This window comes from Phyllosticta capitalensis (assembly GCF_038381095.1).
Source record: "Phyllosticta capitalensis strain CBS 128856 chromosome Unknown BKA78scaffold_6, whole genome shotgun sequence".
NCBI classification, from domain to species: Eukaryota; Fungi; Ascomycota; class Dothideomycetes; order Botryosphaeriales; family Phyllostictaceae; genus Phyllosticta; species Phyllosticta capitalensis.
Genome location: NW_027117444.1, coordinates 1,875,380 through 1,900,728, shown reverse-complemented (window position 1 = coordinate 1,900,728; position 25,349 = coordinate 1,875,380). Strand labels below are relative to the sequence as shown.

Here is a 25,349-nt window from a genome sequence, read left to right as displayed (position 1 = left end):
TGCGGTGTTTGTAGGTGGCCAGCAAGCAACGCGACGCGTCGACTTAGACGCGATCCTCCGACGCTTCGGGAAGAGCTTCATCCACGTCATCACCTGCCAACTCCGCCACTTTCTTTCCCGTTTCACCACCCTATACGAATACGGCTGCCCTACATTGCGATTTCAGGAAGCGACTCAAAGTCCTCGGCCATCTCTTATTTCCGTCGTGCATGGCGAAGCGTCTTGAAAGCTCTTTTGTGCTTGTTGGCCTGTGGTAGCTCCCAGCAAGTGTGCTACGACAATCCATCACGCCAAACTCTCCGGAATCTCCCAGGCTCTCGCCCCTTAGTCGACCATAGGCTGCAGTGCGATGGGTGTTGAGAGTCAAGATGGCGACAGCTTCGACGTCTCGGAAAATCGTGAACGGCAACGCAATGAGATCGCCTTGCTCGAGAGCATGTATCCTGAAGAGTTTATTTTGATCAAAGATGCGAAAGCGCTTGATGAGGATATCGAGATTGAAATCAAAGTCGACGAGTCTCACACCCTCTCGTTCGTCTTGCCTGCTTCCTACCCCGGGACATCACATCCACAGGTTTTTCTCGGTTTTGGTCTGGATATTGCAAATGATGAGAGAAAGCATCTCCGAGCGACACTGAGAGACATTGTCCAAAAGCAAGAGCTTGGGATTGAGTGCGTCGACCTGATCATTAGCGACCTCAGGATGGCTTTAGAAGACGTCAGGGATGCGAGAAAAAGTGCTCCTGAGCCCGCTTCTCAGAATGCCACAACTGGTCGCGATTCACATGAATCACAAGGTCTGAGGGTCGTCCTGTGGATGCATCACCTCCTAGCAACGAGCAAGCGACGTGCCATTGTGCAAATGTCGAAGGAGCTTGGACTTGCTGGTTTTTCGCGACCTGGGTACCCTGGCTCCCTCTACGTTGAGGGCGAAGCGGGCAACGTCAGATCGTTTGTCGATGAACTCAAGGTAAGTTTAGCATTGGATCTTCCGATTGAGATCTGAAAATGACCATGCAAAGACTATGCGCTGGCAGGCTATCCAGGAACGAGCTGCTGAGAACTGTCCCATGTCAAGCTTGACTCTGATTTCATCTGATGCCAAAGGCGTCGAGGAAGTTCAGGGACTCGGTGAGATTGCTGAAGGTCTCAGATCTTATGGAAAAAACGGCGCAGAGGTCGCGAACTTCTTCCTTGAGAGCCTGAAAATCAAGTAGTGGTCCGGCGCTGGCCCCGGGTACAAACTACGGCACTCGAGTCCAACCCCTCCAAGTAAGCTGGAGACTTCCGGTCTGCTCTTTTTGGGACGTAACGAGTCTTCTATTAGTCTAAACCGTAAACTCCACTTTCACGCCAAGCCTCATCGTCCTGTCAACTCGCACTTGGTCAACCTTAACTGGACTGTCGGCCGTATCTACGGTCATGATCAACGGGTAGTTCCATTAGTCGCTAATCATTTCAACCAGACGTAAGCGAAACAAAAACTCCCGAGATGATGAGTAAGATCCGTTTCTTGTTCTCGCCTCTGTCCCGGACTTTCTGGGCCCTCCCGGACTGATCGGAGGATGACTCAAAATGACGCAAATGGCTCGCTCAATGTTATTTCTACCGCAAGTCTTGAACGTCTACCGAGAAGTGTCATGCATGCCAAGCGTGATGAATAGCTTGCTTGCCCTAAAAGGTTAAGCTATTGGGCCTTCTTTAGCAACCTAATCCGTCCTACTTTACCCCACAAATCAGCGTCGACACCATGTGGTGCAAACTGCGGAGTTGAAAAGATCCATTATTCCAAACGGCACCACCCGCACAATCCCCGCAGTCTGGAGTACCGTCGGGTTCAGATTGCGGGGTGCGGCGACGAGGCTCATGACGAGATGACCGCCGCATTCGACATGTCGGTGTATCTTTGAAACGAAGGTTATACGACTACTAAAGCACCACAGCAGCTTTCGATTATTATGATGGAAGACTCAGGAAGCTCTCCGGGTTGTGCGACTCACACTTTGCAAAATGAGGATGCCTTGGAGCCTTCGTTCGGCTCTGACTGCCTATTTTGGAATCCTTGCACTTTTCGGACAAGCAAAAAGCTTCGAAACAACCGTCACTCTCTCGCTGCAAGGTACGTCATCATTGTTCTTCAGAGATCGTTGTGAGAGCAGAATCTCTTCAGCACATTCGTCAAAGACAACCAATCATCCTTTTTCTCTCGTACTCGCATAGAAGTGTCGACACCAAGCGAGCATCCTCTTTTCGGCGGAAAGGGCATTTCAGGACAAGCTAACCAGTGCGAAGAATACTGGAACGAATATGTTGGTCCAATCGAGGTCGCAGACATCAACACGACTGTCGAGGCAACTCCCATCCCGCCGAGGGAGTTGATTCCACCTCCTGGTCTTTACTACCCCTCGTATCCTACCGGTCAACAAGTTCCCATTCAGAAGAAAAATGAGAGTTGGTCATTCCCAAAAGACTTTATGTTCGGTGTTGCAAGCGCCGCATATCAAGTTGAGGGTGCAGCAAAAGATGAAGGCAAGGGACCATCGATATGGGACGCATTGTCGCATCGCAAACCTGGATTTATCACAACGAACGAGACGGCCGATGTAGCCGATAATCAGTACTACTTGTACAAGCAAGGTAAGAAGCGGAAGCTCAATGACTGCCGCCATCTCTGACACTCCATAGACATTGCACGAATCGCCGCCATGGGAGTCAAGGTGTACGCCTTTTCCATTGCTTGGTCCCGTATCTTTCCATTTGGGTCCGGTCAAGTCAACGAGCAGGGCCTTGCACATTACGAAGACATGATCAACACTTGTCTGCAATATGGCGTAAAACCTGCAGTGACGCTCTACCACTGGGACATGCCTCTCGCTCTGCAAAACTCGTACGGTGGACTGCTTTCTCCCAACTTCATACCCGACTTTGTCGAATACGCCCGCGTCATCTTCACCAGGTTCGGCGACAAGGTCGACTTCTTCACCACGTTCAACGAGCCTTCGGTCTTTTGCGCCACGTTCCCTTACCCGGAAGGCTTCTTCAAACCAACCACCATCCCGGACAAGCAGCAGCAATTCTTCTGCTCCCAGCACGTCCTCCTCGCCCACAGCCAGGCCTACCATCTTGCCAAATCGGAGCTCAACCTGACGGCCAAGATAACCATTAAGCTGAACGGCGGCTACAAGATCCCACTGACCAACTCGACCGCCGACGCCGAGGCGACGCAGCGCTCATGGGACTTTTACGAAGGCCTCTTCGCCAACCCCGTCTTCCTGGACGGCGACTACCCCGCCTCCGTCAAGGAGCACGTGTCGTCATTCCTGCCGCCGCTGACGGACGACCAAAAGGCCCTGATCAAGGGCTCCGCCGACGTCTTCGCGCACGACTCGTACACGTCGCAGTTCAACATGGCTCCCGAGGGCGGCATCGCAGCCTGTCTGGCCAACGTCTCCGACCCGCTCTACCCGACCTGCGCCAACAGCAGCTACACGTACGCCGCAGCCGACGGCGGATGGAATATCGGTCCGGCGGCCGACCCTGGCGTGGCCTGGCTTCACAAGGCGACGGACTGGGTGCCGCGCCTCATGTCGTACATCCAGGAGACGTGGAAGCCGCGCGATGGCATCGTGATTGCCGAGTTTGGCTTCGCCGAGCCGTTTGAGCAGCAGAAGACGGTGTTGGGCGACATTCTGTTCGACCAGGCGCGGCAGGCGTACTATCGCGATTACATGGAGGCGGTGCTCATTGCGCTGGCCGAGGGAACCAATGTCATTGGCACGTTTGCGTGGAGTCTAATCGACAACCTCGAGTGGAATAGTGGGAATAGCATCAAGTTTGGGTTGCAGGTGAGTCCTTCGCATTCGAATTCGCGTTTCCTCTGTCTCGCAGCGGCTTGTGGGTAGAGATGATATTTTTGCTGACGACCCGCGCAGTACGTCAACCTGACGACGCAGCAGCGCTACTACAAGGCCAGCTTCTTTGAGTACGCAAATGCGTTCAAGGTGTATCAGGAGCAATGAGAGGAGACATCCATACTCCACAATCCCTTGATCGAAGGGAGCAAGCGGCGGGAACATCAAACGGAGCGATGTAATCTGCAAGACAAGCATAATATAATCGAGATGTGTAACCCTCTCATTGACACTGGTGCTTGACATCTTTCACGTTCAAGTGCCCGCCCCATCGACCTGGACAGGCTATGCAGAAATGTCATGGGAAGCGTTTATGGTCGGACCACCGCTATTTTACATTGACCGTGCACCTATTCATCAGTGATTGGACAAAATGGTCAATCGGCCGTCGGCGCATTCCCTGTTCACAACCTTCTTTTGTGGCTTCGGGAAATTCGGTTTACTCCGTGAGGTCAACCTCTTGCCTAGCAGGGTAATTGCGCTTGAGTTTATTGACTTTTTCTGCCAAGGGGCCCGCCGGCCGATCGCTCGTGTCCAACCACTATACAGTGGCGGCTAACAACAAGCTTTAGACACTATTGTGCCTCACGGGTTGAGTCATCATTGGTCGTATAATAATAATGCTGCTCATTTAGTCTTTTCGCTGGCTGGCTTCGGGGCAAGATATATCGAGCAAAACTATTTCCGCACGAGAACTCCCCGTACCGCGTCCAAGTTGCTCCTCGGGTAAAGACACAGCTCCACTCGAGAACTCACATAGCCGTGGCGGGAAAGGCCTGCGAAGCCCGATCCAGCAAGTCTTCTCGCGCGCACAGAAGATACATTCCAGGGCGGGGGTTGACGAGTCTTGCGAGCCCTGGCAACCAGGTTCTCGATGAGCATAAGCAAGAGCTGTGCTTGAGGGCGCGTCGTCAACTCGTTCGAGCGGCCGAGTTTCCAACGGACTTGCAAATACTTTCCGGAGACAGGAAACGAGGCGAAAGACAGCTCGGTCGATGAACGTGTAGACTCCAGAAACAGAAAACGCGACACGGACGACGGGCCCCGCTTAGCGGGCATCTTACAACCTCAAACGTCGCAAGAGCTCGAGAGATGCAAAAAGCCAAGAATCCAAATTCTGCGCCAGCGCCGGCCTGGACTGTTTTGGGCACTGTGGCATTTTGCTCGCGAAGCTCTGGCGAGCAAAATGAGATCAAAATGGAAGAAAAAGGAAGAGAGAAGGTTTTTTGGTGATCGGCTAGGGGGGCCGAGCGAGGGCATGGGGTTTGTGGGAGGGGAGTGAGGAAGAATCAGGGGGTCAGACGAGGTTTAGCTGGGCTGGGTGACTGGCATGCGGCTCAGGCGCCTGATGCGGTGCGCTCATCAGCTACTTGTTGGGCTGCATCCGACTCGATGACCGACAGAGCGGGGGCGAGAGAAATGTCAACGCAACCTCCAAATATTCGGACCCTCGCCGCATGCAGCCGCGCCACTTTTGGTTCCAACAAGTCGAGATGTGTATACAGAGAGGGAGCATTCAAGTGCTTTGCTGCTCACACACTTGGATATTTGAAGGGACACACCGCAGATACACCTGATTAGGAATTATACGAGGGATAGGTGGATTTATTTTATGTGGGTGGATTTTGTATGTAACAGATATTTTAACTAGCAGAATGGATCACAGGGAGCATTCAAGCTGCTGTGCCTTCCTAACTTGGAGTTGAAATTCCTTTTGCGACCAGTTGTGGACCGACCCAGAGAGGCGACTTGCCTGGCATCTGCGACCGGCACCTTCCAACTACGCCAGCGGGCTCGGGCTATCCCAGCTTGAGGCCGGCGCGGGAAGGGGCATTGGAAGTAGAGTAGCGTTTTGGGATTATACTTGGCATGCTGGTGATTGAGCCCCAGCTGTGGTATTGGTGGCGGCTATCTTGACGACTGCCATCGTTGGTGTATCATCGAGTGTGCGTCGCGTGGTGTTGAGTTTGCTCAGCGCCTCAGGCCTCAGGCACGTCGACACATTCACCTCAATAGAGTAATTGGTGGGCTCTGCGCGACAGCCCGACTCACTCACTCCCTCCTCACCTTCCTATAAACAACCACCCTCGTGCCATCCTTCAACTTCTCGTGCACAGGCTCCAGACTATACCTTCCCAACCAGGGCAGCACCTTGCGCCACACAGCCCAATAAACAACCGCCGAACACAAGACCGCGATGCCAACAACGGGGTAGAGCCAGTAGGGTAGACTGGTGTCGCCTTTGCCGCCGGGAGGGCGCAGGAAGGGCGCGATGAGCAAGAAGCACTGCGCGGCGAGGTAGAACACGGCGACGGGCCACCAGACGCGGAAGGGGCGCGCGACGTGCGGCGCGCTGTGGCGCAGCCAGAAGAAGCCGATGACGACGAAGAGGTTGATGACGCTCGAGGGGTAGCCCTGTTGGTTGTTAGCTCGGACTTTGAGGTGTGGGAAAAAGAGGGAAGGAGAGCTTACCTCAACATCCAAAATAAAATCATACGCATCCCCAAACGGAATGGCAACAATGACGATGAAGCTCGGAATGAAATGCAGCAGCAGCCCGGCCGAGGGGGAGCCAAACGGCCACGACGAGGCCCAGAAACGCGGGAAGGGAATGACGCCTTCCTTTGCAAGTTCCTGGTTGACACGGGCCTGGGCAAAGGTGACGGTCATGACGTTTCCCAGCGCCGAGATGGCGACCAGAACGCTTAGCGCGCGCGAGCCCGCGTCGTTGAACACTTTGGACATGAAGTAGGATCCGACGGTTATGCCCGAGTTGGCCAGTTGTTCTGGCGTCCCGACGGCGAAGTAAGCCACGTTGGCGAGGAGGTAGAGCACGCCGCAGATACCGAGACCGAGAGGTCCGGCGATTTTCAGTGTGCGTACGGGATTGCGTACCTCGTTCAAGATGTTGGCAGCATTGCTCCAGCCCGTGTAGCTGTTGAGCACCTTGAACAGTGCCGTTGCATACAGATTGCCACTGGTAGCGCTGCCAGCGAAAGCATTCCGGAAGCTAGCATTCGGATCAGGGACTTTGGAGCTGGCGCCTCCAAGGACAGCCCAGCCGGTGACAACGATGAAGCAAAGAGTAAAGATCTTAATCAGGCCGATGACGTTCATGCCACGGACGCCCGTGTTAGGGAAGAAAGTGTGCAGCAGCGTCACGAATGTGATCACCGCAATTGCTATCCCGCGCTCTTGCCATTCGGTGGCGGTGTGGCCCGCTGCCACGATGATGTTGGAGGCAAAGACTATGCACCCAGATGCTAGAGGCTTGGTGAGCATGTTTTGTCTATGGAAGCCCCTTGGCACGACATACCGGTGAAACCAAGGAACACAGCTTGCGTTGCAAAGACGGTTGTTGCGAGCAATCTCGGGTGCTTGTATGCTGCCTCAAGATACGGCTTTTCTCCGCCGCTTCGTGGGATCATGCATCCGAGCTCCAGCCAGATGAACAATCCAGCAAAACTGAGAAGCAGGCCCAGAACCCATAGCAGCAGAGCAGCCCCGACGGACCCTACGCTCTCGGTAATGGATGACGGGGTTGAGAAGATGCCAGTTCCTATTATGCGGCCGATACTGTGGAGCATTTATCAGCATCGAGTATCTTGCAGAGGCGAGGAAAAATAGCGGACATTAAAAAGGTTGTACTGAATAAACCCAGATGGCGTCCAAGACCGCCTGCTGCCGTCTCGGACAGCGCAAGCTCCCCGACATGAGGACTATGTTCTTCGTTGGGGATATCTGATGGCTCCTCAGCCGACGAGGTGTCCGTAGCCGTCCTGGAATTGGCAAAGGGTCGTTTGAGCGTCTCCAGGAGGGTCGTCATGGCTGTTTGCCGCGACAAAGGCAAGCAGTCGAGCTCCCACGGCAAGGTGCCTTTTTGAGGTTAAACTTTCGACGGTTGCACCTAGCCCAAAGCTTGATAATGGCCAACGGCTAACGGGCGAGCCAAAACCTTAGTTCATGGAGCCATGGTAGAGGGAGCGGCGGGTCCTTAAAAGAGACAATGCTTGTGGATATCAACAGCAGTACACGCGGCTTGCGGCTTACGGCAACGCGAGCAAGGGAAAGGAGAAAAAAGAAGCAGAAACTCCGGAAGCCCTCTTATCGCCATGTGAGTGGGAGATTGCGAATATGGCAGGACTCGTTTGTCGGGGGCTTTTTTTAAGCATGACGTGCTAGCTGCCGGAGCTTGCGCATACATAGTGTTTGCGACTGTTCCCTTCTGGTGTCTAGCGGATGGTTGAATCTCGTGTTGTTGGTCATGTTCGAAACGGGACGTGTGCGATTGGAGAGAGGCGGATGGTCATTTCTGGAGTCGTGAATGAAGCAAGGGCCCGGAGACCGAGGTGCGTGGTGGAGTGGTGGTTATCGCCAGGCACAGTCCATGCTGGACCGTCTTTCGCCAGACCCTGGCGCCGTTGTGCCGCATCCCGCCGCCCTCCACGACACCATCTATCTTTTCGGGGGCCAACTTGGTTGGACTTGCTCTTTTGGTTGGTTCAGGTCGACGATAAAGGTCGCGTCTCGATGGGTCGGCGGGTGGGCCCTGCGCCGCCAAAAAGCTTGTGAAAGCTTCTTCTCCGTAGCCCTGCAGCACATCAATGCTCCATCCTCTCCATCTCCGTATCTTGTCGTCGTCGTTGCGATCCGGATTGATTCCTCGAGAGAACAGGCTAATCATTGCAGAGATAAGACTGTGCCAGCGTCTGATTGCCGCGGTCGATTCTGATCTTGCTGAGTGTGGGGCGGGCACAACCAAAGTCAGCCGGGAGGGCGACAGACAAAAGAGCTCGGGACGGCAATTAGTTCATTATCGTCAAATACTGCCGTGCGGTGTGACAAGCCAGGGCCATATTTGAGGCGCACCGGCCTGCAGAGTCGTTTTCAAGAGCATGGGCCTGATGACATGCCTTGCCAAGATCAGGGGCGAGCGAGTGGGCGGCCCTGATGAGGAGATGGGCAATTGCAAAATGTGATGGCACGATGGATCGAGATGTCATCGAAGATCGACCAACATTTCCATGTCTTTGACTGGAGAAGTTGGCGGCTGACGGGTCCCCAACCGCAGCATGATGTCATGGTGAGGACATGCCAAACCTGGAGCAAACAACAATTTTGTCTCTTTCTTACATCATTGTGCTTGCGTCGCTGATGTGAAGAGGTACAAGAGAGCCGCTTCTTTCTGCTACTGCAGGCACCATCTTTCTTCACACATCTCTCGTCCTCACACACACAATCAAATCAACTCTCTACCTCTTTCTTGACACCAAAACTTTACAACCCAACCTCCAAACACCAATCAAAATCATGTCTACCACCACGTCTGAAGACGCAGTCAAGAGCGTCAGCAACCAGCCCGGCGAGTTCCACTCGCGTGTCCCTCCTTCTGAGCCCCTCGAGACAGGCGGCGTAAGCACTCTCACTTCACCCTGCCTCTCAACACCCAATCTAACACCAAACATAGCACAAGCCCGGCGTCCTCGCCTCAGAGGCTGACCGCGCCCCCGAATTCCACGCCGAAGCGCACCCTGCAGGCACCGCACCCTCCAACTCAACCTACACTCCCAACCCTGATCCCACCTCGACAGCAACCGGTCCCGCGCACGCATCCGCCGCCGACACGATCCCCGGCGCCACCAGCGCGTCCGTCCACACGGGTCTCGGACACCCGGGCCAAGGCCAGACGAGCGCGGAGCTCCACCATGACGGCCAAGCGCACCGCGAGCACCAGCGCGGCGGCCTGGCGGGTCTGGCGCAGGGCGGTCTTGTGGGCAACAAGGGCGAGGTAGTCAGCGACAAGGTGCCCGGCTTCGAGAGTCAGAGGGGTCTCGTCAAGGAGCTTGGTGACGGTGCTGCCAGTGTCGGACAGAGGGGCAACGTCGGTGGCCCGGCAGCGGAGGAGAGACTGCCCGCATCGAGCGAGCAGGTTGCTGCTGAGAGGAAGTGAGGTCATGACTTGACATGGAAGTGAGATGACGGGATAAGTGAGAGGATGGATGGATGACGGATGATAGACGGAAGGCACGAAGGCCACTCGCCTACGAGATATGAATGCATGAATTTCATCTGCCGAAGACCAAATCTTCAACTGTTTGACGTCATTGTAGCTTGTGCTTCAACCATGCAACACCCACTGTATTCAAGCAATCGTCAATCGATCAATCTAAAGCTCTCATATTCGTTTGCCTTCCCAAGACTCGCAAATACCGCTCCATAGCATAACCCGTGACGCCATATGACCCTGACCGGATAATTGAAGGCTCTCAGACAACAAAAAATTGCAACAAAGCAGTAAGGTATCAAAACCAAAAGTCAGCACGAAGCCATCTCGTCAACGAGGGGGCTCCGTTGGCATCACAAACTTTCTGTACTATCCACCGGGACCTTTGGGGTTTCGGCGGAACTATTCCCTTCGACTCGGCTCGGCGGGCTCGTGTGTTCGTGTCCGTCTCTTCTCAATACTTGGACTTGCGCGGGCGTATTCTCCTCCAGCGACGTAGCGATTTCGAAAACCTAGAGTATGCCGCGCGAGCGAAGCGCACGATTGTCAGCCATCGAGCCTTTTCCGCTTGTGTCCGTTGGTCGTGAGCAGAGCAGGAGTGCGCGGAGGAAGGTTGAAGAGGCCAGCAGTGTGTCTGCGCATGCCAATGATCATGTGTCGTGAGGTGGTGGTTACGATGATGGAGATACAGCGTCGACAAGCAAACCAAGCGAGAAGTATCGAAAGCAGCAACGACTGAGCAGCGACTGTATAGGCGGCCGTCAAACGCAACAGGAGCAGCAACACCACCAAGCACGCAACAAGCAAGCAACCTAATACCTCGACGGAGCCATGGATCTCAGCGGCTGCACCGAGACGGTGGTGGGGACGCCGCGCTCCTCGTCCTTCATGGCCAAGGAGGGGGCGGCGTTGGCGGTGCTGGTGTCGGTGTCGGAGCGCTCGCCCAGGTGCATGTTCATCTCGACGACGGAGCTCGTCTCCTGCCACTGTTGCTTCTTCTGCTTGTGCGCGTGCCACTTGTCCACCACCCACCCGAACACGGCGCCCACCAGCATCATGGCTTGCAGCAGGAACACGACGAGGGACGTGTAGTGTGCGAATTTCTGCTCGAGGGGTCAGCATCTGTCCAAGGATGGAAGGGGGTGGGACGACAGCACATACCGACTCGGCGCACAGGCGCGAAAACTGGTGATTGCTCACGCCGTCAGACACGGCAGCGCTGGCGTTGAGGGGCGTGGCGTTCTTGAGCTTGCAGGTCCAGGTCTGGATGGTTTCGGAGGCGGGGCTCTGGTAGTTGAGGACGTGGACGTAGACGACGATGGAGAGGGTGACGGAGGCGGATGGCAGCGTCAGCAGAATGCTTATAAAAGCAAAATGCGTCGGATGGTTGGCAAGATTGAGCTGCACATGAGAGATGAGGCGCAGCACCGGTTAGCTATACTGATTCTGGCGTCTTGGTGTTTCGGACCATGGTGGTGGTGAGACTGCAGAGTGTCGCATCACCCCCATCTTTTTCTTCTTTTTGGTGGTGTGCGTTGCTTACCTTGGGCACGAAGCATAAAGCAATAAAGACCAGTGTCGTCACAGTCGAAAATGCGGATGAGCCGATCAGCGAGTTTGTTCCCCGCACGTTGAAGTGTTGGTTCCATAGTGGCAGCCACCATGGATTGGTGCTAGATTGCCCGCGGTACACTTGGAGCGAGTGCCCTGCCGTGCCCATGATGGCGACGCTTAGGCAGAAGACGAGCGCTGCGACGGCAACTTGCGCCATCTGGACCTTCGATAGTTTCTGCATTTTGTCGGTGTCGGAGTTGAATCGAATGAAGAATAAACAGTATATGGTAAATATCCCGAGGAGACCTGAATTGAAATGAAACGACACAGAGTCAACAGTGCCTGATTCGACAAAAAAGGAGAGTGTTTGGGAAGCGAATGCTCAGCACAGCGATGAGGGCCCTCAATGGCCGCTGGGGTTTCCGTCAAATTATACGGCTCCCGTCGTCTGTCGACCTCTCCATCGCCCACCCCGCTCTCACACCAGCGGCTAACAGACGTGAGAAGGGGCATGGGGATGCGCCACAACACCTGCAGGTCCGAGCTCTTTTGACAGGGCGCCAAAACAAAAAGACCGCATTCAGAGGCCTAGAATAGATTATGTCACTTTCCAGTGGACAGTTCTGGTGGAAAAGTGCGCCAAATTGTTGGGGTTGCCCACAAGCTTTGTGCCGAGCGCCAAATGCTCCTCTTGTCCTCGAATCAGCCGTCAGGAGCGCGGGATGACAGCATTCGCGAGCTGCAGGGGCTTCATGCGAAACGGACGCGAGCCATTGCATCCAAGGGCGACTGCTTTCCTGCGCTGCTATTTGAAGAACGCAATCCCGACCGAGCGCTTGCGCGAACGTGATACGAGGCTCTGATTGGTTGGTGATGGCTCTGAGCAGGCGCTTATCCAGAGTCGTGTGCAACCAATGTGGTTGGTCTCGTACATGGCGAGCCACAAGACGGAAGACTGTTCGAGAGATCCGAGCGCTGCTTGAACGATGACTAGGCCAAGAGACATAGGGCTGACTTGAACATATGGAGTGTGTCGAATGCGCCTGGAGCGCCAGCAACCGAGGATTGAGAAGTCATGACTTCCAACATACCGTGTTAGATGACGTTCTTCTTTCCGTGAAAGCCCGGTCAATCGAAACACTCGACGTTTAAACCACTAGGACTGACAAATGTCAAAAGATCCATTCCTTGCACAATCTACAGCTGGCCGGCAAGGCTTCCTCCGAACGCCCATTTGCTTCGTCCAGGAGCAGCTTGATTCTTTCCCTTGTGCAGTGGGTGTTCCTTCTCCCATCGTTCGTCTTCCTTGAATGCTTCTATGGCGGCGTCCAGGTTGTAGTCATTTTGCTTGAGATAGAGTACTGCAATGTCGTACCTGTACAGATGGTGAGCACTCTTCGTCTTCATCCGTGAAATTACTTACTCTGCAACTTTACACGCCACCATCCACCGTCGTACTTTTGCTTTCCGGGCTTCCTCTTCTTCGCCCTCGACCGGGCGCGGGCTCAAACTGACGCCGCCCCTGTAGTATTTCCCTGGTATCAGAATGGTGCGTCTCCCAACCAGCAAGTGGTCTGCGAAAATGTTGTTTGTCTTCCTCAGTGCATCTACAGGCACGCCGTACGCCAGAGACAGAGAGGCAATAGTGTCCTTGTCCGGATCTACAAAGTGGAGAACATCAGGCGCGTGGTCTTCGCCAGGTTTGTCCTGTGGCGGGTCCATGTAATCACTCGGCGAGTACGGAGGAGGCCTCTCATTCACTTCTACGGGAGCCAGAGTCGCATGAGAGGGCCTGGGCGACGCGGGTGGCGAGTATGCTGGCGGATCTCGTAGGCCTTGAGGAAGCGAAGATGGTTGTGATGACACTTGACAGAATGGACAGTACGTAGCAAAGCGCGGGTTGTCCGTCATGCAGCGCGCGCAGATGGCGCGTCCACAGCAGTCGAGTCGGCGCTCATGCTGAGCGGGTTTCTCGGTCTTCTCGTCGTAGGTGGGAGGGATAGTGGAGAGGAGGGCAGCGCATGTGCAACAAGCTTCAGAAGACGACGACATTTGGAGGTTGATCAAGCGATGTTGAGAGTGGAGATGGATCGGAGTCGACGAGGGAAGGTTCAGGAGATGCACTGCGACACATTAAAGCGATGGACCCTCGTCCGAGGACCAGGAAGTGTTGACATCACTAGTAGATGCGGGATGGATTGGTAGCCACGAGGTTGTGGCCGGTGACCATTTGGGAAGGGTAGCCATATGGAGCTCAAAGCACTTCTGTTCTACTTTGGAGCTGACGATCCTTCTGTGACACTGTGATGGAGTCACTTGGAAGCTCCAAAAACTCGAACATGAAGATATGCAAAGCAACTTTCCGTCGTTTCAACATGGTGGTGAAGGGTGTCGTGCGGTCGATTCGGCCATGTCTTTCCCCGGGTGGGCAGCCCGATGGGGAAGCTTGGCAGATCTCTTATCGTTATCTTAGCGCGGCACCCGGGCACGGGCCTCGCTTAGCGAGCGCACGGCAAAATCGAATTCCCCGTTCGCGATCAAACTTTTGACCTCGCGACGCCGACAACCAACGACCAGCACGCTTCGACAATCCATCCCGTCCTCCTCGAGGTATGTTCGAATATGACATGCGAGTGCCCTTCAGGTAGCCAGGAGGAAGCAATCATTGCCGGCTGGGCTGAAAATGCCCGGATGCGCGCAATGATACGCTTCCCCCTACGCGACACGAGCTGAAGAACCCTCTTGGTCTTGCTACCTGAGGGCACTCTTTACGCTCTGAGGCTCTTGGAGGCTAACGTTTCCTGTGCTTGCAGATACCTCAGTTAGCCACAAGCCACTCGAGAATCTCTAGCAACCGCCAAAATGGTCAAGACTTCCGTGCTCAACGACGCTCTCAACGCCATCAACAATGCCGAGAAGGCCGGCAAGCGCCAGGTCCTGATCAGGCCTTCCTCCAAGGTCATCGTCAAGTTCCTCCAGGTCATGCAGAAGCACGGTACGTCCAAAACTCTTCACGCTTGAGTCTGCATTTCCTTTTTACAATCGGGTTGATAACTAGCCACTGGTTGAAACTCCCACAGCCATTGGTCTTTAAGTGCCCGAAAGATTGGATTTGCGAAGATCTTACACGTTCTCTGATTCTCTGTGATTTACAACGTTTAATCTTTCGCAACAAACAGCTAACAATTGCTTTTACAGGTTACATCGGAGAGTTCGAGGAGGTCGATGACCACCGCAACGGCAAGATCGTCGTCCAGCTCAACGGCCGCCTCAACAAGACCGGCGTCATCAGCCCCCGCTACAACGTCCAGCTCCGCGACCTCGAGAAGTGGGTCGTCAAGCTCCTCCCCTCGCGTCAGTTCGGCTGCATCGTCCTCACCACCTCCGCCGGCATCATGGACCACGAGGAGGCCAGGAGGAAGCACGTCGCTGGCAAGATCCTCGGCTTCTTCTACTAGAAAGTTTTCGCTAGCAGTGTTGGCTAGCGCAGGAGGACTGGGAAAAAGGATACCACGGGCGTCAAAAAAGTCAAATGGTCGGTGAACGCGTGCTCGCATTGCGTCAAACGCACCAGTTTCTGAAATAGAAATGCAACCCACATTACGACCGAATATCAGGCCGTACACTCCATTAATTTCAAGTTCCCGTGAATTCTCTGATCAAGTGACGTCAAGCCTTATACGGCTGGCCTAAAACCCCAAAGTCATTCACTCGCCAGGCGTTGCTCAAGTGTCAAGCCATCCGAACTCGTTCACTCAAATATAACTGGTCCAGTTCAAAACGTGCTTGTTGAACCGAGGCACCGTTGTGTCCCTCTCCTTTTGCATTAGCCGGAATACCATTCGCGGACCCCGCCGACAGAACAATCCTCAACACCAAGACAGAGCCTCGACAATCGCAAAATGGTCCTGGAAACCATATACGTCGTGCGGCATGGAGTAAGTCCAACCATGCCAATTTAATACGCTTCAGCCCTACAGAACCAGCAGATCGACAGGGCCCTAGTCCCCGCACTCCAACCCAGGGAAGCGGACTCGCGATGCCTGCTCGCTGCGAGTCTATTTTCCTGGGGCCTTGCTACAACGAGCACGCGATACTAATCCGCATCCTCTCCCGCAGTTTCGCATGAACTGGGTCGTCAACCCCAACACCGGCGAATACAAATCCAACATCACAACGACGCCGACGGGCATCCCCTCGGACCCAGCATTAGCCAGCTATGGCGAGCAGCAGGCGGCGCAGTTGGCCGAGAAGCTGCTGTCGTTAGACCCGCCGATTGACGCCGTCTACTCGAGTCCCTTCTACCGCTGCCTCCAGACGCTAAAGCCCGCCGCCGAGAAGCTGTTCAGTGAGGGGGGTAGGCTGGAGGGCCAGAGCATCAGAGTCGAGAATGGCCTTGGGTACGCCGAAGCCCCTCTCCAACACCAAACCCCACGCGCGAACAAACAGGACTGAGAATCGGATACGTGTGTGGGAAATGTGAAGACGCATGCTAACCAGTACCGCGTCCAACAGCGAATTCTACGGCCTCGCCCGTTTCGACCACCCGTCGCCGGCGCCGCTCGCGGTGCTAGAAACGCACTTCCCCTCGCTGCTGGCCTCGGAATACGAGCCTCTGCTCGTGCCGTCGACCAACGGCGAATCGATCCCCGACCTGCACGACCGCATCGCGTACACGCTGCACCGGATCATCGAGGCGCTGGACGCAGACCCGCGGGGCCCGCGCACGCTGCTCATCTGCACGCACGCGGCGTCCATGATTGCCATCGGCCGCACCCTCACCGGCCGCATGCCCCCCGACGAGGGCGAGGAGGACTTCAAGTGCTTCACGTGTGCGCTGAGCCGCTTCGACCGCCGCGGCACCGCTGGCCAGGTTGATGTCGAGAGGTGGGATACCAGTCGGCCGCATGACATTCCCCGCGTGCCGTGGAGAGATGGGAGGGGCGTTGGTGGCGGATGGGACTGCACCGTCAATGGTGACTGCAGCTTCTTGAGCGGCGGCGAGGAGAGAGGATGGTGAGTTTGCTACCCCGTGGCTCCTGTCTGCGGTGCCAGCACCGGAGAGCGTTTGCTGATTGCGTCATAGGAAATTCTCCGGCGACGAGGCTTTCTTGACGGACCCTAATGCGTTCAACGACAAGATAAATACGGGGGAGCCGGTCCCGTCTACCAGCTCTGCGGCAGATCCATCCAAATTGTAGGCAAGGGATTGGTCTTGAGGCGTTGGAAATTGGCATGTGTTGTTCACTCTTTGGCAATTATGGAGATACCTCACTTGTTTGGGAGCGTGCAGAGAATAGAAGGTTCTGGGGCATAGACTTGTCTTCGATTCGATTGTATATAGGCTTGATACCAAGCCGCAGAGGCCGAGGGTCTACCTGCAAATGCACTTCCTTTCTACCCCTAGTCTGCGCGGGACTTGGTTTCTTGGGTGTGAGCAGCTCGTCACTACTGGCGCTGGATCGCAGAGCCCAATTGGTCGAATCGATTTTTAGCAACATTGATATCGTAGACCTCGATTGAATTGAGGAGAAAAAAGCGCATGTGTTGCCCATGCATCCATCCGGCCTCAAAAGACTCTCGAAAACACCGACAAGGTCCCGTAAACCCCATGATTTTGTCCGTTCCATTTCATCCCGTACCACCCACGAAAACCGTTTAAGCAGTGATGGCCTGGCGGACGCGGAGACCACGCTGCCTGGAGTTGAGGCGGGCCTCCTCGCGGGCGACGACCTGAGGAGCCTTCTGGACGACCTCCTCGCCCTCGGTGAGGATCAGCTCGATGTGGCAGGGGTTGGACATGTAGGGGTTGATCTGGTCATGGTCGTCAGTTTCCTCGCCTTCATTTGCCCCAGATTGTTGCCAAACATACGCGACCGTGCGCACGGTAAGTGCGCCTCCTCTGCTTAGGGGCCTGGTTGACCTGGATGTGCTTGACGATGAGGTTGCTGGTGTCGAGGCCCTTGGTGTCGGCGTTGGCCTCAGCGTTCTTGAGGAGACCGAGAAGGAACTCGGCGGACTTGACGGGCCAGCGGGCCTTGGAGACACCGAACTGCTTGCCTGTGGTTGCGCCTGCTCAGCTTGTGCCCAGATTTGATCTTGGTCCATCTCTTGTTTTCCAAGGGTCTTTGGCAGCATCCCAACTGCAAAGTCTTCAATTCCTCAACCAGGCTTCACTCACCCTGAGAGCAGCGACCAGTGCTGCCAGCGTACCTCCTCATGGGGACGGCCTCGACCTTCTCGGTGACATTCTCGAGGTACTTGGTGGCACGGTCGAGCTTCCAGCCGTTGATGGCCTGGGCGGTCTCGCGGGTGTTCTTGAAGGAGACACGGAGGTAGGAGCCACGAGCGCGAGCGCTCTTCGCGGAGTCGATGTGGGTGGCAGCGTAGCGGACCTAGAAATCAAGAGCCTGCGTCAGCCCTTGTGCGCTCGTATGGGTCGTCGCTCAGACGCTTCGAGAGCCAGAAAAAAATTGGCAGCTCTGTCGATGCAGCGATACGCGCGGGCCGGGAATGCTCACCATCGTGGCGGTCGGGTGTCGATAGGTCCTGTGGGATTGTCGGGGTGGTTGGTCGTCTCGCTGGGCAGAGGCGAGGTAGGTCGGTGTTGCGATTTTTGCCCGGCGGACCGTGGGCGCGCTTGGGCCAAGCACTCGCTTAGGCTAGCACGGCGGGCAGGAGCTGCGGCTCCGTCAAGAACTTTTTCCATTCGCCAAGTCGACCATCGCGACCACTCAACATCCGACTGTTGCTCGCTCGCTCCCCGCCCCAGAGCCTTTTCGACGCGAGTCTACTCATTCCCTATCAAAAAATGGCATTTACCCCCAGAGGCGGTCGTGGTGGCCCTCCCCGCGGTGGAGCCCGTGGAGGTCGCGGTGCTCCGCGTGGAGGTGGTCGCGGCGGTGCTAGAGGTACGAATTCTTCCTCTCGTTGAATTTCCTCGTCTTTTTTGTACTCTGAGCATTTTTGTCGACGGCTCTCCATCATGATCTCATCTGATATCGCTTTTACTCACTAATTTACAGGCGGTTTCGGCGGTGGACGCGGAGCCCCCAGAGGTGGTGGACGTGGAGGCCCCAGAGGCGGCGCGCGCGGTGGACGCGGTGGCGGCAAGCCTGGTGCCAAGGGTGAGTCTACTTCATATCTACGAGAACTGGAACAGTGCTAATTGTTCCTCAGGTGGTGCCAAGGTCATCGTCGAGCCCCACAGGCACGAGGGTGTCTTCGTCGGACGCGGCAAGGAAGATTTGCTCCTCACCAAGAACCTGACTCCCGGCGAGAGCGTCTACGGCGAGAAGCGCATTCAAATTCCCAACGCTGGTGCTGAGAACGCCACCGGTGCCAACGGCGAGGCGAGCTCGACCGAGTACAGAGTGTGGAACCCTTTCAGGTCAAAGTTGGCGGCCGGTATCCTCGGTGGAATGGCTGGTAAGGGACACTTCAGACGAGAGGACAGGAGCGAAGCTAATGGTTACAGATATCTACATGAAGCCTGGCAGCAAGGTGCTTTACCTTGGTGCTGCCTCCGGAACCAGTGTTTCGCACGTTGCTGACATTGTTGGCCCTACTGGTAAATACGCATGTGCCTTTTCGACCTCCCAAATATTGACCTTGACCAGGCACCGTTTACGCTGTCGAGTTCTCCCACCGTTCCGGCCGTGACCTTGTCAACATGGCCACTCACCGCACCAACGTCATCCCCATTGTCGAGGACGCCCGTCACCCGCTCAAGTACCGTATGCTTGTCTCCATGGTCGACGCCATCTTCGCCGACGTTGCCCAGCCTGACCAGGCCCGTATCGTCGCTCTCAACGCCCACTTGTTCCTCAAGCAGGGTGGTGGTGTCATGGTCTCGATCAAGGCCAACTGTATCGACTCGACCGCACCCGCCGAGCAAGTCTTTGCCCGCGAGGTCCAAAAGCTTCGCGAGGAGCGCATCAAGCCCAAGGAGCAGCTTACCCTCGAGCCCTTCGAGAGAGATCACGCCATGGTCAGCGCCGTGTACCAGCGCCACGGTTGATTGCGGTAATTGATTCATCTTCTTGGGTATGGGATTTCATTTAAAAGGGCTAGTCGGCATGACGCATTGAAAAAGTGTCGTACTCGGAGGCTGCGGCTTCCTGGCCATGGGGCATTGATTTTCGTTTTCTCACAAAGGGTGTAAAGTTGGCTCTAGGAGTTCATGGCGTTAGAGTGGTGAATGAGCTACGCGGCTGTCTCGATCTAAAGCCAATTTCTTCTGCCAGTTCATGATGCTCCTGTCTCGTTATGTGAGGTGTTCAGATGCCATCCACGCGTGATGATTGCAGACGATTCCATTCATACCAGCCTAATCAAGCTAATTCCAGAACCAGTTTGGCACGCCCACTTTGGCGTCATCCGTTGTGTTCATAATCCGGGGATGTCAAGATGTAACCCTGACCAAGGTATTCTCCCAAGGTATCCATATCGACCCCCAAGTCTCATAGCCTCGATCCACGTATCCGCAAAGTAAGCAATTCCAACCGGCTGTTCCATGAGCAGTCGCAATCATTCGTACTTTTCGAGCAACGCCAATCGTCAAACGAAATCAAAAGGGCAAGGGAAAGGCAGTCAGGATGGGGGTAGTAGTGCAAGGATATTCTGCCAGAGAAGCCGCACCAATCCGAGACTGCTATGATGAGATTGGGTATCGTTTGAAGCAAGATCCACGCCGGAGTGTCCGATGAAGAGAAAGTTGAAGTGCTGTCCGATCGAGGGCAGGAGATGTAACCGCCGTCGAGCTGTGCAGCATTCGCGTGGGGACGGATGCTCCTCAACTTCGTGAGATCGCCTTGCAAGAGTCGCTCGCTGATAGTGGATAGATGGCGCTCCCGAAGTGTGGTGGTGGTGTTTCGAGTTGTGGAACCAAAGAGTCATTCTCTCGATGCCGTTTTGCTCGACGCTGTCGCTGAGCGGGTGCAACTCAACCGGCCCTCCTCCTTCCTCTGGACGCTCTCGGAGAGGACGTGTCCGCCTCCAGGTCCCACGAAGAGGTACTACCACTCCTCCTGGAATCGCGGATGAGCTTCTTGGCACCGTTGACCTTGATCTTTGCGCTGGCAGAGCGCGAGTGGGAGCCGAGCTTGATTTGGCGGTGCAGCGGCTCCAGGGTCGCAAGCTTCGCCTCCTTCGCCTCTTCCTCGAAAAGGTGCGGATAGTTTTGGTGCGCCGCGTCTTCTGCTATGAACCACGCTGGTGGCGGGCGCGTCTCTGGCGTCGTCCAGCCCGCTGGCGGCTTCCAACCTGCAGGACGCGGGCGATCGTCCCGCCAATGCTGCGAAGAAGATCACGGTCAGTATTTACGAATATGTTTGGATGGAGGAGCGTGACGGTCGACTGACAAAGAAATCGGCTGCGAGACAGCTGTCTTCGTTGTGGCCTTCGAACGGCTCCCAGGTGGGCTCGTCCTGGCAGTCCAATTGGAAGAGTAGGAGCGTCTTGGAACCGGGCTTGTTCCACGAGTCCAGACACCACGTCGCGTGCCACATCTGGTCGTCGCCGTCGTTGAACTCGTAGTCGCGATTGACTTTGGGTTGCTTTGCCGCCGCCGTCGTCTTCTTCAGAGGTGCGGGAGGTGGAGTAGGCGCGCTGGTGGTGGCTTCTTTCTTCTGGTCGCTCTTCTGTTGGACTCGTGCCTTGACCTCTTTGACGCGCACCATCTTTTCGACTTTGAAAGGTTTGTAGGATATGGTGGACGAGGAGGAGGGGAGTCTGAGGGTTGCGGGTTTGTGGGAGAGGGTGGATTTCAGCGGTTGCGTGCGAGGATTCCAGCCGTCTAAAGACATGTTGTCGCCCAAGTTTTGGCTCCTGCCCCGCGCGCGCGATGGTCGTGAAGTGAATGCGATGCGCACGTGAGGCGCGCGGGCAACGTGATTTCCGGATTGAGATAATGGTGCGATGTGCAGCGCAGTTTGGGCGTTCTCCGCGCGCCTTCTGACAATGTTTGACTAGAATTGAATCTGTCTTGGTAGACGGGAATTACAGCGAAGAACAATGACGGGTAAACGCGTTGCGGAAGGACGTCTTGATGCAAACTGTATCCAAACAATTGCGAAAGGTTGTAGGCTAGGAGAAACATTTTGCCGTTGCAGGAGTTACTTCCGCAGCAACGATCTTGGAGACCTCCATCTTCACGCGGATTTGTAGAAATGATCCGTCAACACATTTCTCAGAGCTCTCTGTGATTGTTGTTTTTGTAATATGCAGATGTTCAACTGAAGCGTCACCGCTTGTTTGCCTTCTAATCTCGTGTCGGGACCCCACGGCCATCCACATTTCTGTCTAATGGCTACATGTATATACCCGAGCCCCTCGCCTGCTGTCTCTTTATTTTAAACACTCTCATATGGGGCCAGCTTGCTGCATGCTCCTGCCGCGAAGAGTGGAGTCTTTCCGGATCGACCTTCTTGTGCGTTATCTCCGCTCTGATCCGCCAGACCTGAGCCTCACTCTTTACATCTGGAGCAGTCTGGGGTCAACCTGCAGGCAGATGTCAACCACTAGCACGCGGACACGGTTGGAGAGACCACGACACCATGCTCTCCTGCTCCGCATGTGGCTATTTCGGACCGCACTCTGCCCACTTCGGCTTATTTTGCACCTCTGAATGCACACGAGATGCGTGCAGCCAGCCAGCAGTACCCAAGTGGAGCACAATTAATCCCTCCGAAGCTCCAGTAATTGCGGCATCGAGCTCGATTGGCGCACGGTGAACGTCTTCTTGACGTTTTGGGAAATTTCGCCGGCAGCGTGGTGATGCTAGACAGCGTCGATCAGCCAGTACTTCGCGACTTCGCCATGGCCGCATCAACGGCACCTTAGTCTCTCTAGTCCCATTCTAGAAACGACAAAGACTCCACTGCGTTCAGCCCCCATCGACTTGCGAATCTTGACAGCTCAGTTGTCAGTGAAGCAGCATCCGTCCCAGCTGCACACCCCTGCTGCGTCGGTCCGCGGACCCTGGATGGATGCTCTGGGGTCCGCCAGCATGGCATTCAAAATCCGACGACCACGACACTCTGCAGCGGCTCGTGAATGCAAGCGGTGTGCGTCTGATTGGGAAGCTCCAGATTTTCAAACAGTCAATCTCGCTGCCCAACGGTCAATTCAACGGGAGCAGCAAGAAGAGAGAGGATCAATGGCAGCGCTTCCCTCTTAGCGAGGGTCCATAATCGTAACATCGTTGTTGCTGTCTGCAGCAAGGTGGAGGAGGCAAGCTAGGAAAGCTACCGAAAAAGCCCGGGGCGCCCACATGTGGGAGTTGCAAAACGAGCGAAGCAAAGCAGAGGTACCCACCCAACAAACGATGGCTCTTCAACTGTCGTGGTCGATCAAGCTCCAGTCAAATCTGCGCCGTCATGCAAGCGAACAAACAACAAGCAAACAGATGGCAAGCAAATGAAGGCAATCCAAAAAAGTCCAAAGTCAGTCCGTTCCTGACAACCAAAAAATGGGAAACGATCCAATCGCGCAGTGTCGTGTCGTCGTAAAGCAAAGCAGGTGCGGGACCTGAATGGATGAGGGCGAATGAACCCTCTTCCCGCATGGCCATCCAATGGCTCATCATCAAAACTTTTCCCAAGGCGTGCTCCTGCACCTCCTCCGCTTGGGAGATGCAGGCGGCCAGATTCGTGGCTCGAGTGGTAGCTGGTGATTCAATTCGCCACCAGGCAATGCCGTTGAAAGGTCCCGGTCCAGATCGTGGAGGGCCCTCCCTCTAATCCCACCACATGGTCCTCTGGACCCTTCCGTGCTGTTGTAAAATGAAGAGGACGCCGGCACTGGTCACCTCAAGACCGTAGACTCTCTGCAAAGGCTCGGCAATCATCATCCAGTCCATTCTTTGCTCGTCAAACAACTGGAGGACAATCTTTTCCAAGACTGTGCGTGGCTCCGGGGCGAATGGTGCTGGTGGGGGAACGTGACCGTCCTCGAAGTTTCTGAGGCGTTGGAGTCGGCGTCGCTTTGACGCTGCCAGGTCTGGAGTAAAGTTGAGGATGGAGCCAGAGGAAGTCGAAGAGCCGCACGTCGACGGCGCCGGGCTGGAAGGAACGACGTGGTCGTAAGGGGTTTCCGGAGGGAGGGGTGCCGTCGGCACTGGCATAATGTCCCGGTCCATTTGGTTGTTGATTCTGCCGTTGGTCGAAGCAGTCGGTGCAGTTGATGACAGCTGCGATTGTGCGGACGACGGCCTCAAAAGCCGTGACACAGCGTCCAACACTGGAGACAACGGCCGAAAGATTTGGGACCGCGACTTGCGTGCGCCAAGTCTCCTTGGATGCAGTGGAAGCATGACGCTCGAGTGCAAAAGATTACATGTATGAAGTGAAGATGCTGAAGTGGTACGAGGAGAGCCTGTCTGAAGATGCAAACGAGAGCCCAACGGGCAGCTGCACCTTACTTATTGTCACTGCATCCTGTGTCTCAGGCGATGGACATACCGAAACAGACCATGCACAGGTGAGCCAGCAAACAGCAGACCCGACGCATGCAGCCATGAAATTTTGAAGAGGGGCGTAAGACGGTCAAACACTCTGGCAAACCAATCACTAGAGTCGCGGTATCGGGGAGCGGTAAGCCTGCATCGTTAAATTGTTGTTGGGATGGAGGTCGTGGTCGCCGCCTCTTGAATGCACACTGCACTGTATATTGACGCCGGACCAGGGGGTGACGTGGTGCTGCGATTCCCAGAGGCCAAGCGCCCTGGGCCACTTCTGCGGCCTCTGGAAGCCGAGCCGTGATTCTATTTGAAAGTCAAAAGTAGGTACCCTGCAGGACTCGGTAAATCTGAGATTGACAAGAGATGGCCGTTTGACTCTGGGAAAATCGCAAAGTAGAGCGCACAGATGGGTAACTTGTGAAATGTGATTTTTTGAGAGATTCTGCACGCCGTGCATGGTACGTTTCCAGCCGATTTTTAAACGACTGACCAGCTCTCATTTTTGGTCGTAGGAACATTGCAGACCCGACAAAACCGTTGTAGCCATGCTCCGTAAAGACATAGCAAATCCCCACCAGAGACCCACGCACTCGCCCAAAACCCCGGGAGATCCAGCACACCACTAACCCTTCTTCTTGGAGACACCGACGGTACGGCCCCTGCGGCCGGTCGTCTTGGTGTGCTGTCCACGGACGCGAAGGCCCCAGTAGTGACGGAGACCACGGTGGGAGCGGATCTTCTTCAAGCGCTCAAGGTCCTCACGGAGCTTGGAGTCGACGCCGTTTGCGAGAACCTGGCCATCCTTGCCGTCGATGATGTCGCGTTGCCTGTTGAGGAACCACGTGGGGATCTTGTACTGCGTAGGGTTCTGGAGGATCGTGACGATACGCTCGAGCTCTTCGGTGGTGAGCTCGCCGGCACTGTGTTTTGACGTTAGTCCCTCGCGCTCTCGTCGTCGATCCGGGCGCTCCGTGTGAATTACCGCTTGTTGAGGTCGACGTCGGCCTTCTTGCAGACCAAGTTGGAGTAGCGGCGACCAACACCCTTGATCTTGGTCAGGGCGTACATGATCTTCTGCTTGCCATCAACGTTGGTGTTGAGCAGACGCAGAATGTACTGGAAGTTGCTCTTCTCTCCGGAGACGAGCGCTGTATCGGATTGTCAGCGAGGCGCCATTGCGATGGAGACGCCGCAATACATACACATGATGGGCAACTTGTCGTGGGTCGTTCGTCCGTTGGAGCTGTCGTCGATGTCGCGGACGCGAGGTGTGTAGGTCGAGGGCTTTTTGGCAGTGTGGGCGCCTTCGCCTTTTTTCCGAAGTTTCGCCCCAGCCGCGCTAAGCCATTTTGAGCCGGCGACTACCAAAAGGCAGTCGCAACACCATTTCTCCCCGTCGACAGACAGAATGTCGAGACTC

The 25,349-nt window shown here is 55.3% G+C and overlaps 14 protein-coding genes across 14 annotated transcripts; 7 read left to right on the top strand and 7 right to left on the bottom strand.

The window, feature by feature from the left end:
* The first annotated feature begins 3 nt into the window (after nucleotides 1–3).
* BKA78DRAFT_344603 (uncharacterized protein) lies at nucleotides 4–1,609 on the top strand. The gene is made up of 2 exons (XM_066890464.1): nucleotides 4–970; nucleotides 1,023–1,609. The coding sequence occupies exons 1-2, from the start codon at nucleotides 350–352 to the stop codon at nucleotides 1,215–1,217; spliced, it is 816 nt and encodes a 271-aa protein (XP_066743656.1). The 5' UTR covers nucleotides 4–349; the 3' UTR covers nucleotides 1,218–1,609.
* A 401-nt stretch (nucleotides 1,610–2,010) lies between these two features.
* Nucleotides 2,011–4,019, top strand: BKA78DRAFT_332079 (glycoside hydrolase superfamily; the record flags this gene model as incomplete). Its single annotated transcript, XM_066889940.1, has 4 exons — nucleotides 2,011–2,119; nucleotides 2,293–2,637; nucleotides 2,686–3,845; nucleotides 3,933–4,019. 4 exons carry the CDS (start codon nucleotides 2,011–2,013, stop codon nucleotides 4,017–4,019), a joined length of 1,701 nt encoding a protein of 566 aa, XP_066743655.1.
* A 1,682-nt stretch (nucleotides 4,020–5,701) lies between these two features.
* BKA78DRAFT_317298 (high affinity methionine permease) lies at nucleotides 5,702–8,205 on the bottom strand. Its single transcript, XM_066888699.1, has 4 exons — nucleotides 7,544–8,205; nucleotides 7,228–7,487; nucleotides 6,384–7,174; nucleotides 5,702–6,326 (listed from the first exon to the last, which is right to left on the bottom strand). The coding sequence occupies exons 1-4, from the start codon at nucleotides 7,735–7,737 to the stop codon at nucleotides 5,964–5,966; spliced, it is 1,608 nt and encodes a 535-aa protein (XP_066743654.1). The 5' UTR covers nucleotides 7,738–8,205; the 3' UTR covers nucleotides 5,702–5,963.
* On the top strand, nucleotides 7,998–8,679 carry BKA78DRAFT_154694 (uncharacterized protein). Its single transcript, XM_066883001.1, has one exon. The coding sequence runs from the start codon at nucleotides 8,236–8,238 to the stop codon at nucleotides 8,641–8,643; it is 408 nt and encodes a 135-aa protein (XP_066743653.1). The 5' UTR covers nucleotides 7,998–8,235; the 3' UTR covers nucleotides 8,644–8,679.
* A 542-nt stretch (nucleotides 8,680–9,221) lies between these two features.
* On the top strand, nucleotides 9,222–9,861 carry BKA78DRAFT_296646 (uncharacterized protein; the record flags this gene model as incomplete). The annotated part of the gene is made up of 2 exons (XM_066886645.1): nucleotides 9,222–9,323; nucleotides 9,379–9,861. 2 exons carry the CDS (start codon nucleotides 9,222–9,224, stop codon nucleotides 9,859–9,861), a joined length of 585 nt encoding a protein of 194 aa, XP_066743652.1.
* A 436-nt stretch (nucleotides 9,862–10,297) lies between these two features.
* Nucleotides 10,298–11,802, bottom strand: BKA78DRAFT_154680 (uncharacterized protein). The gene is made up of 3 exons (XM_066883000.1): nucleotides 11,459–11,802; nucleotides 11,077–11,316; nucleotides 10,298–11,018 (listed from the first exon to the last, which is right to left on the bottom strand). Exons 1-3 carry the CDS (start codon nucleotides 11,708–11,710, stop codon nucleotides 10,728–10,730), a joined length of 783 nt encoding a protein of 260 aa, XP_066743651.1. The 5' UTR covers nucleotides 11,711–11,802; the 3' UTR covers nucleotides 10,298–10,727.
* Nucleotides 11,803–12,666: 864 nt separating this feature from the next.
* On the bottom strand, nucleotides 12,667–13,509 carry BKA78DRAFT_237997 (uncharacterized protein; the record flags this gene model as incomplete). The annotated part of the gene is made up of 2 exons (XM_066883880.1): nucleotides 12,667–12,844; nucleotides 12,893–13,509. Coding segments are annotated over 2 exons (795 nt in total), but the record flags the coding sequence as incomplete, so codon positions are not given.
* Nucleotides 13,510–13,981: 472 nt separating this feature from the next.
* On the top strand, nucleotides 13,982–15,103 carry BKA78DRAFT_317294 (40S ribosomal protein uS8). The gene is made up of 3 exons (XM_066888698.1): nucleotides 13,982–14,079; nucleotides 14,283–14,464; nucleotides 14,668–15,103. The coding sequence occupies exons 2-3, from the start codon at nucleotides 14,332–14,334 to the stop codon at nucleotides 14,925–14,927; spliced, it is 393 nt and encodes a 130-aa protein (XP_066743649.1). The 5' UTR covers nucleotides 13,982–14,079; nucleotides 14,283–14,331; the 3' UTR covers nucleotides 14,928–15,103.
* BKA78DRAFT_317287 (histidine phosphatase superfamily) lies at nucleotides 15,028–16,838 on the top strand. The gene is made up of 3 exons (XM_066888697.1): nucleotides 15,028–15,407; nucleotides 15,589–15,869; nucleotides 15,985–16,838. The coding sequence occupies exons 1-3, from the start codon at nucleotides 15,372–15,374 to the stop codon at nucleotides 16,487–16,489; spliced, it is 822 nt and encodes a 273-aa protein (XP_066743648.1). The 5' UTR covers nucleotides 15,028–15,371; the 3' UTR covers nucleotides 16,490–16,838.
* BKA78DRAFT_317278 (60S ribosomal protein uL22) lies at nucleotides 16,839–18,076 on the bottom strand. The gene is made up of 4 exons (XM_066888696.1): nucleotides 17,991–18,076; nucleotides 17,651–17,864; nucleotides 17,342–17,529; nucleotides 16,839–17,283 (listed from the first exon to the last, which is right to left on the bottom strand). The coding sequence occupies exons 1-4, from the start codon at nucleotides 17,991–17,993 to the stop codon at nucleotides 17,128–17,130; spliced, it is 561 nt and encodes a 186-aa protein (XP_066743647.1). The 5' UTR covers nucleotides 17,994–18,076; the 3' UTR covers nucleotides 16,839–17,127.
* Nucleotides 18,077–18,280: 204 nt separating this feature from the next.
* On the top strand, nucleotides 18,281–19,489 carry BKA78DRAFT_252860 (Fibrillarin; the record flags this gene model as incomplete). The annotated part of the gene is made up of 4 exons (XM_066884769.1): nucleotides 18,281–18,380; nucleotides 18,649–18,897; nucleotides 18,947–19,039; nucleotides 19,089–19,489. 4 exons carry the CDS (start codon nucleotides 18,281–18,283, stop codon nucleotides 19,487–19,489), a joined length of 843 nt encoding a protein of 280 aa, XP_066743646.1.
* Nucleotides 19,490–20,413: 924 nt separating this feature from the next.
* On the bottom strand, nucleotides 20,414–21,275 carry BKA78DRAFT_353834 (uncharacterized protein; the record flags this gene model as incomplete). The annotated part of the gene is made up of 2 exons (XM_066891624.1): nucleotides 20,414–20,764; nucleotides 20,832–21,275. 2 exons carry the CDS (start codon nucleotides 21,273–21,275, stop codon nucleotides 20,414–20,416), a joined length of 795 nt encoding a protein of 264 aa, XP_066743645.1.
* A 1,931-nt stretch (nucleotides 21,276–23,206) lies between these two features.
* On the bottom strand, nucleotides 23,207–23,608 carry BKA78DRAFT_353833 (uncharacterized protein; the record flags this gene model as incomplete). The annotated part of the gene is made up of 1 exon (XM_066891623.1): nucleotides 23,207–23,608. The coding sequence occupies one exon, from the start codon at nucleotides 23,606–23,608 to the stop codon at nucleotides 23,207–23,209; it is 402 nt and encodes a 133-aa protein (XP_066743644.1).
* A 943-nt stretch (nucleotides 23,609–24,551) lies between these two features.
* Nucleotides 24,552–25,135, bottom strand: BKA78DRAFT_332068 (40S ribosomal protein uS13; the record flags this gene model as incomplete). The annotated part of the gene is made up of 3 exons (XM_066889939.1): nucleotides 24,552–24,849; nucleotides 24,912–25,077; nucleotides 25,132–25,135. The coding sequence occupies 3 exons, from the start codon at nucleotides 25,133–25,135 to the stop codon at nucleotides 24,552–24,554; spliced, it is 468 nt and encodes a 155-aa protein (XP_066743643.1).
* Between the last annotated feature and the right edge of the window lie 214 nt (nucleotides 25,136–25,349).

Coding starts and splice junctions, on each gene's coding strand:
- BKA78DRAFT_344603 (XM_066890464.1), top strand. CDS start 350: ATGGGTGTTGAGAGTCAAGATGGCGACAGCTTCGACGTCTCGGAAAAT. Junction 971..1,022: donor CGTTTGTCGATGAACTCAAG/GTAAGTTTAGCA, acceptor GACCATGCAAAG/ACTATGCGCTGGCAGGCTAT.
- BKA78DRAFT_317298 (XM_066888699.1), bottom strand. CDS start 7,737: ATGACGACCCTCCTGGAGACGCTCAAACGACCCTTTGCCAATTCCAGG. Junction 7,488..7,543: donor TTCAGTACAACCTTTTTAAT/GTCCGCTATTTT, acceptor AATGCTCCACAG/TATCGGCCGCATAATAGGAA. Junction 7,175..7,227: donor TGTGTTCCTTGGTTTCACCG/GTATGTCGTGCC, acceptor CCAAGCCTCTAG/CATCTGGGTGCATAGTCTTT.
- BKA78DRAFT_154694 (XM_066883001.1), top strand. CDS start 8,236: ATGAAGCAAGGGCCCGGAGACCGAGGTGCGTGGTGGAGTGGTGGTTAT.
- BKA78DRAFT_154680 (XM_066883000.1), bottom strand. CDS start 11,710: ATGCAGAAACTATCGAAGGTCCAGATGGCGCAAGTTGCCGTCGCAGCG. Junction 11,317..11,458: donor CTTTATGCTTCGTGCCCAAG/GTAAGCAACGCA, acceptor TCTCATGTGCAG/CTCAATCTTGCCAACCATCC. Junction 11,019..11,076: donor CGCGCCTGTGCGCCGAGTCG/GTATGTGCTGTC, acceptor CCCCTCGAGCAG/AAATTCGCACACTACACGTC.
- BKA78DRAFT_317294 (XM_066888698.1), top strand. CDS start 14,332: ATGGTCAAGACTTCCGTGCTCAACGACGCTCTCAACGCCATCAACAAT. Junction 14,465..14,667: donor CCAGGTCATGCAGAAGCACG/GTACGTCCAAAA, acceptor TTGCTTTTACAG/GTTACATCGGAGAGTTCGAG.
- BKA78DRAFT_317287 (XM_066888697.1), top strand. CDS start 15,372: ATGGTCCTGGAAACCATATACGTCGTGCGGCATGGA. Junction 15,408..15,588: donor TATACGTCGTGCGGCATGGA/GTAAGTCCAACC, acceptor CCTCTCCCGCAG/TTTCGCATGAACTGGGTCGT. Junction 15,870..15,984: donor AGAGTCGAGAATGGCCTTGG/GTACGCCGAAGC, acceptor CGCGTCCAACAG/CGAATTCTACGGCCTCGCCC.
- BKA78DRAFT_317278 (XM_066888696.1), bottom strand. Junction 17,530..17,650: donor CACTGGTCGCTGCTCTCAGG/GTGAGTGAAGCC, acceptor GCGCAACCACAG/GCAAGCAGTTCGGTGTCTCC. Junction 17,284..17,341: donor CTTACCGTGCGCACGGTCGC/GTATGTTTGGCA, acceptor GACCATGACCAG/ATCAACCCCTACATGTCCAA.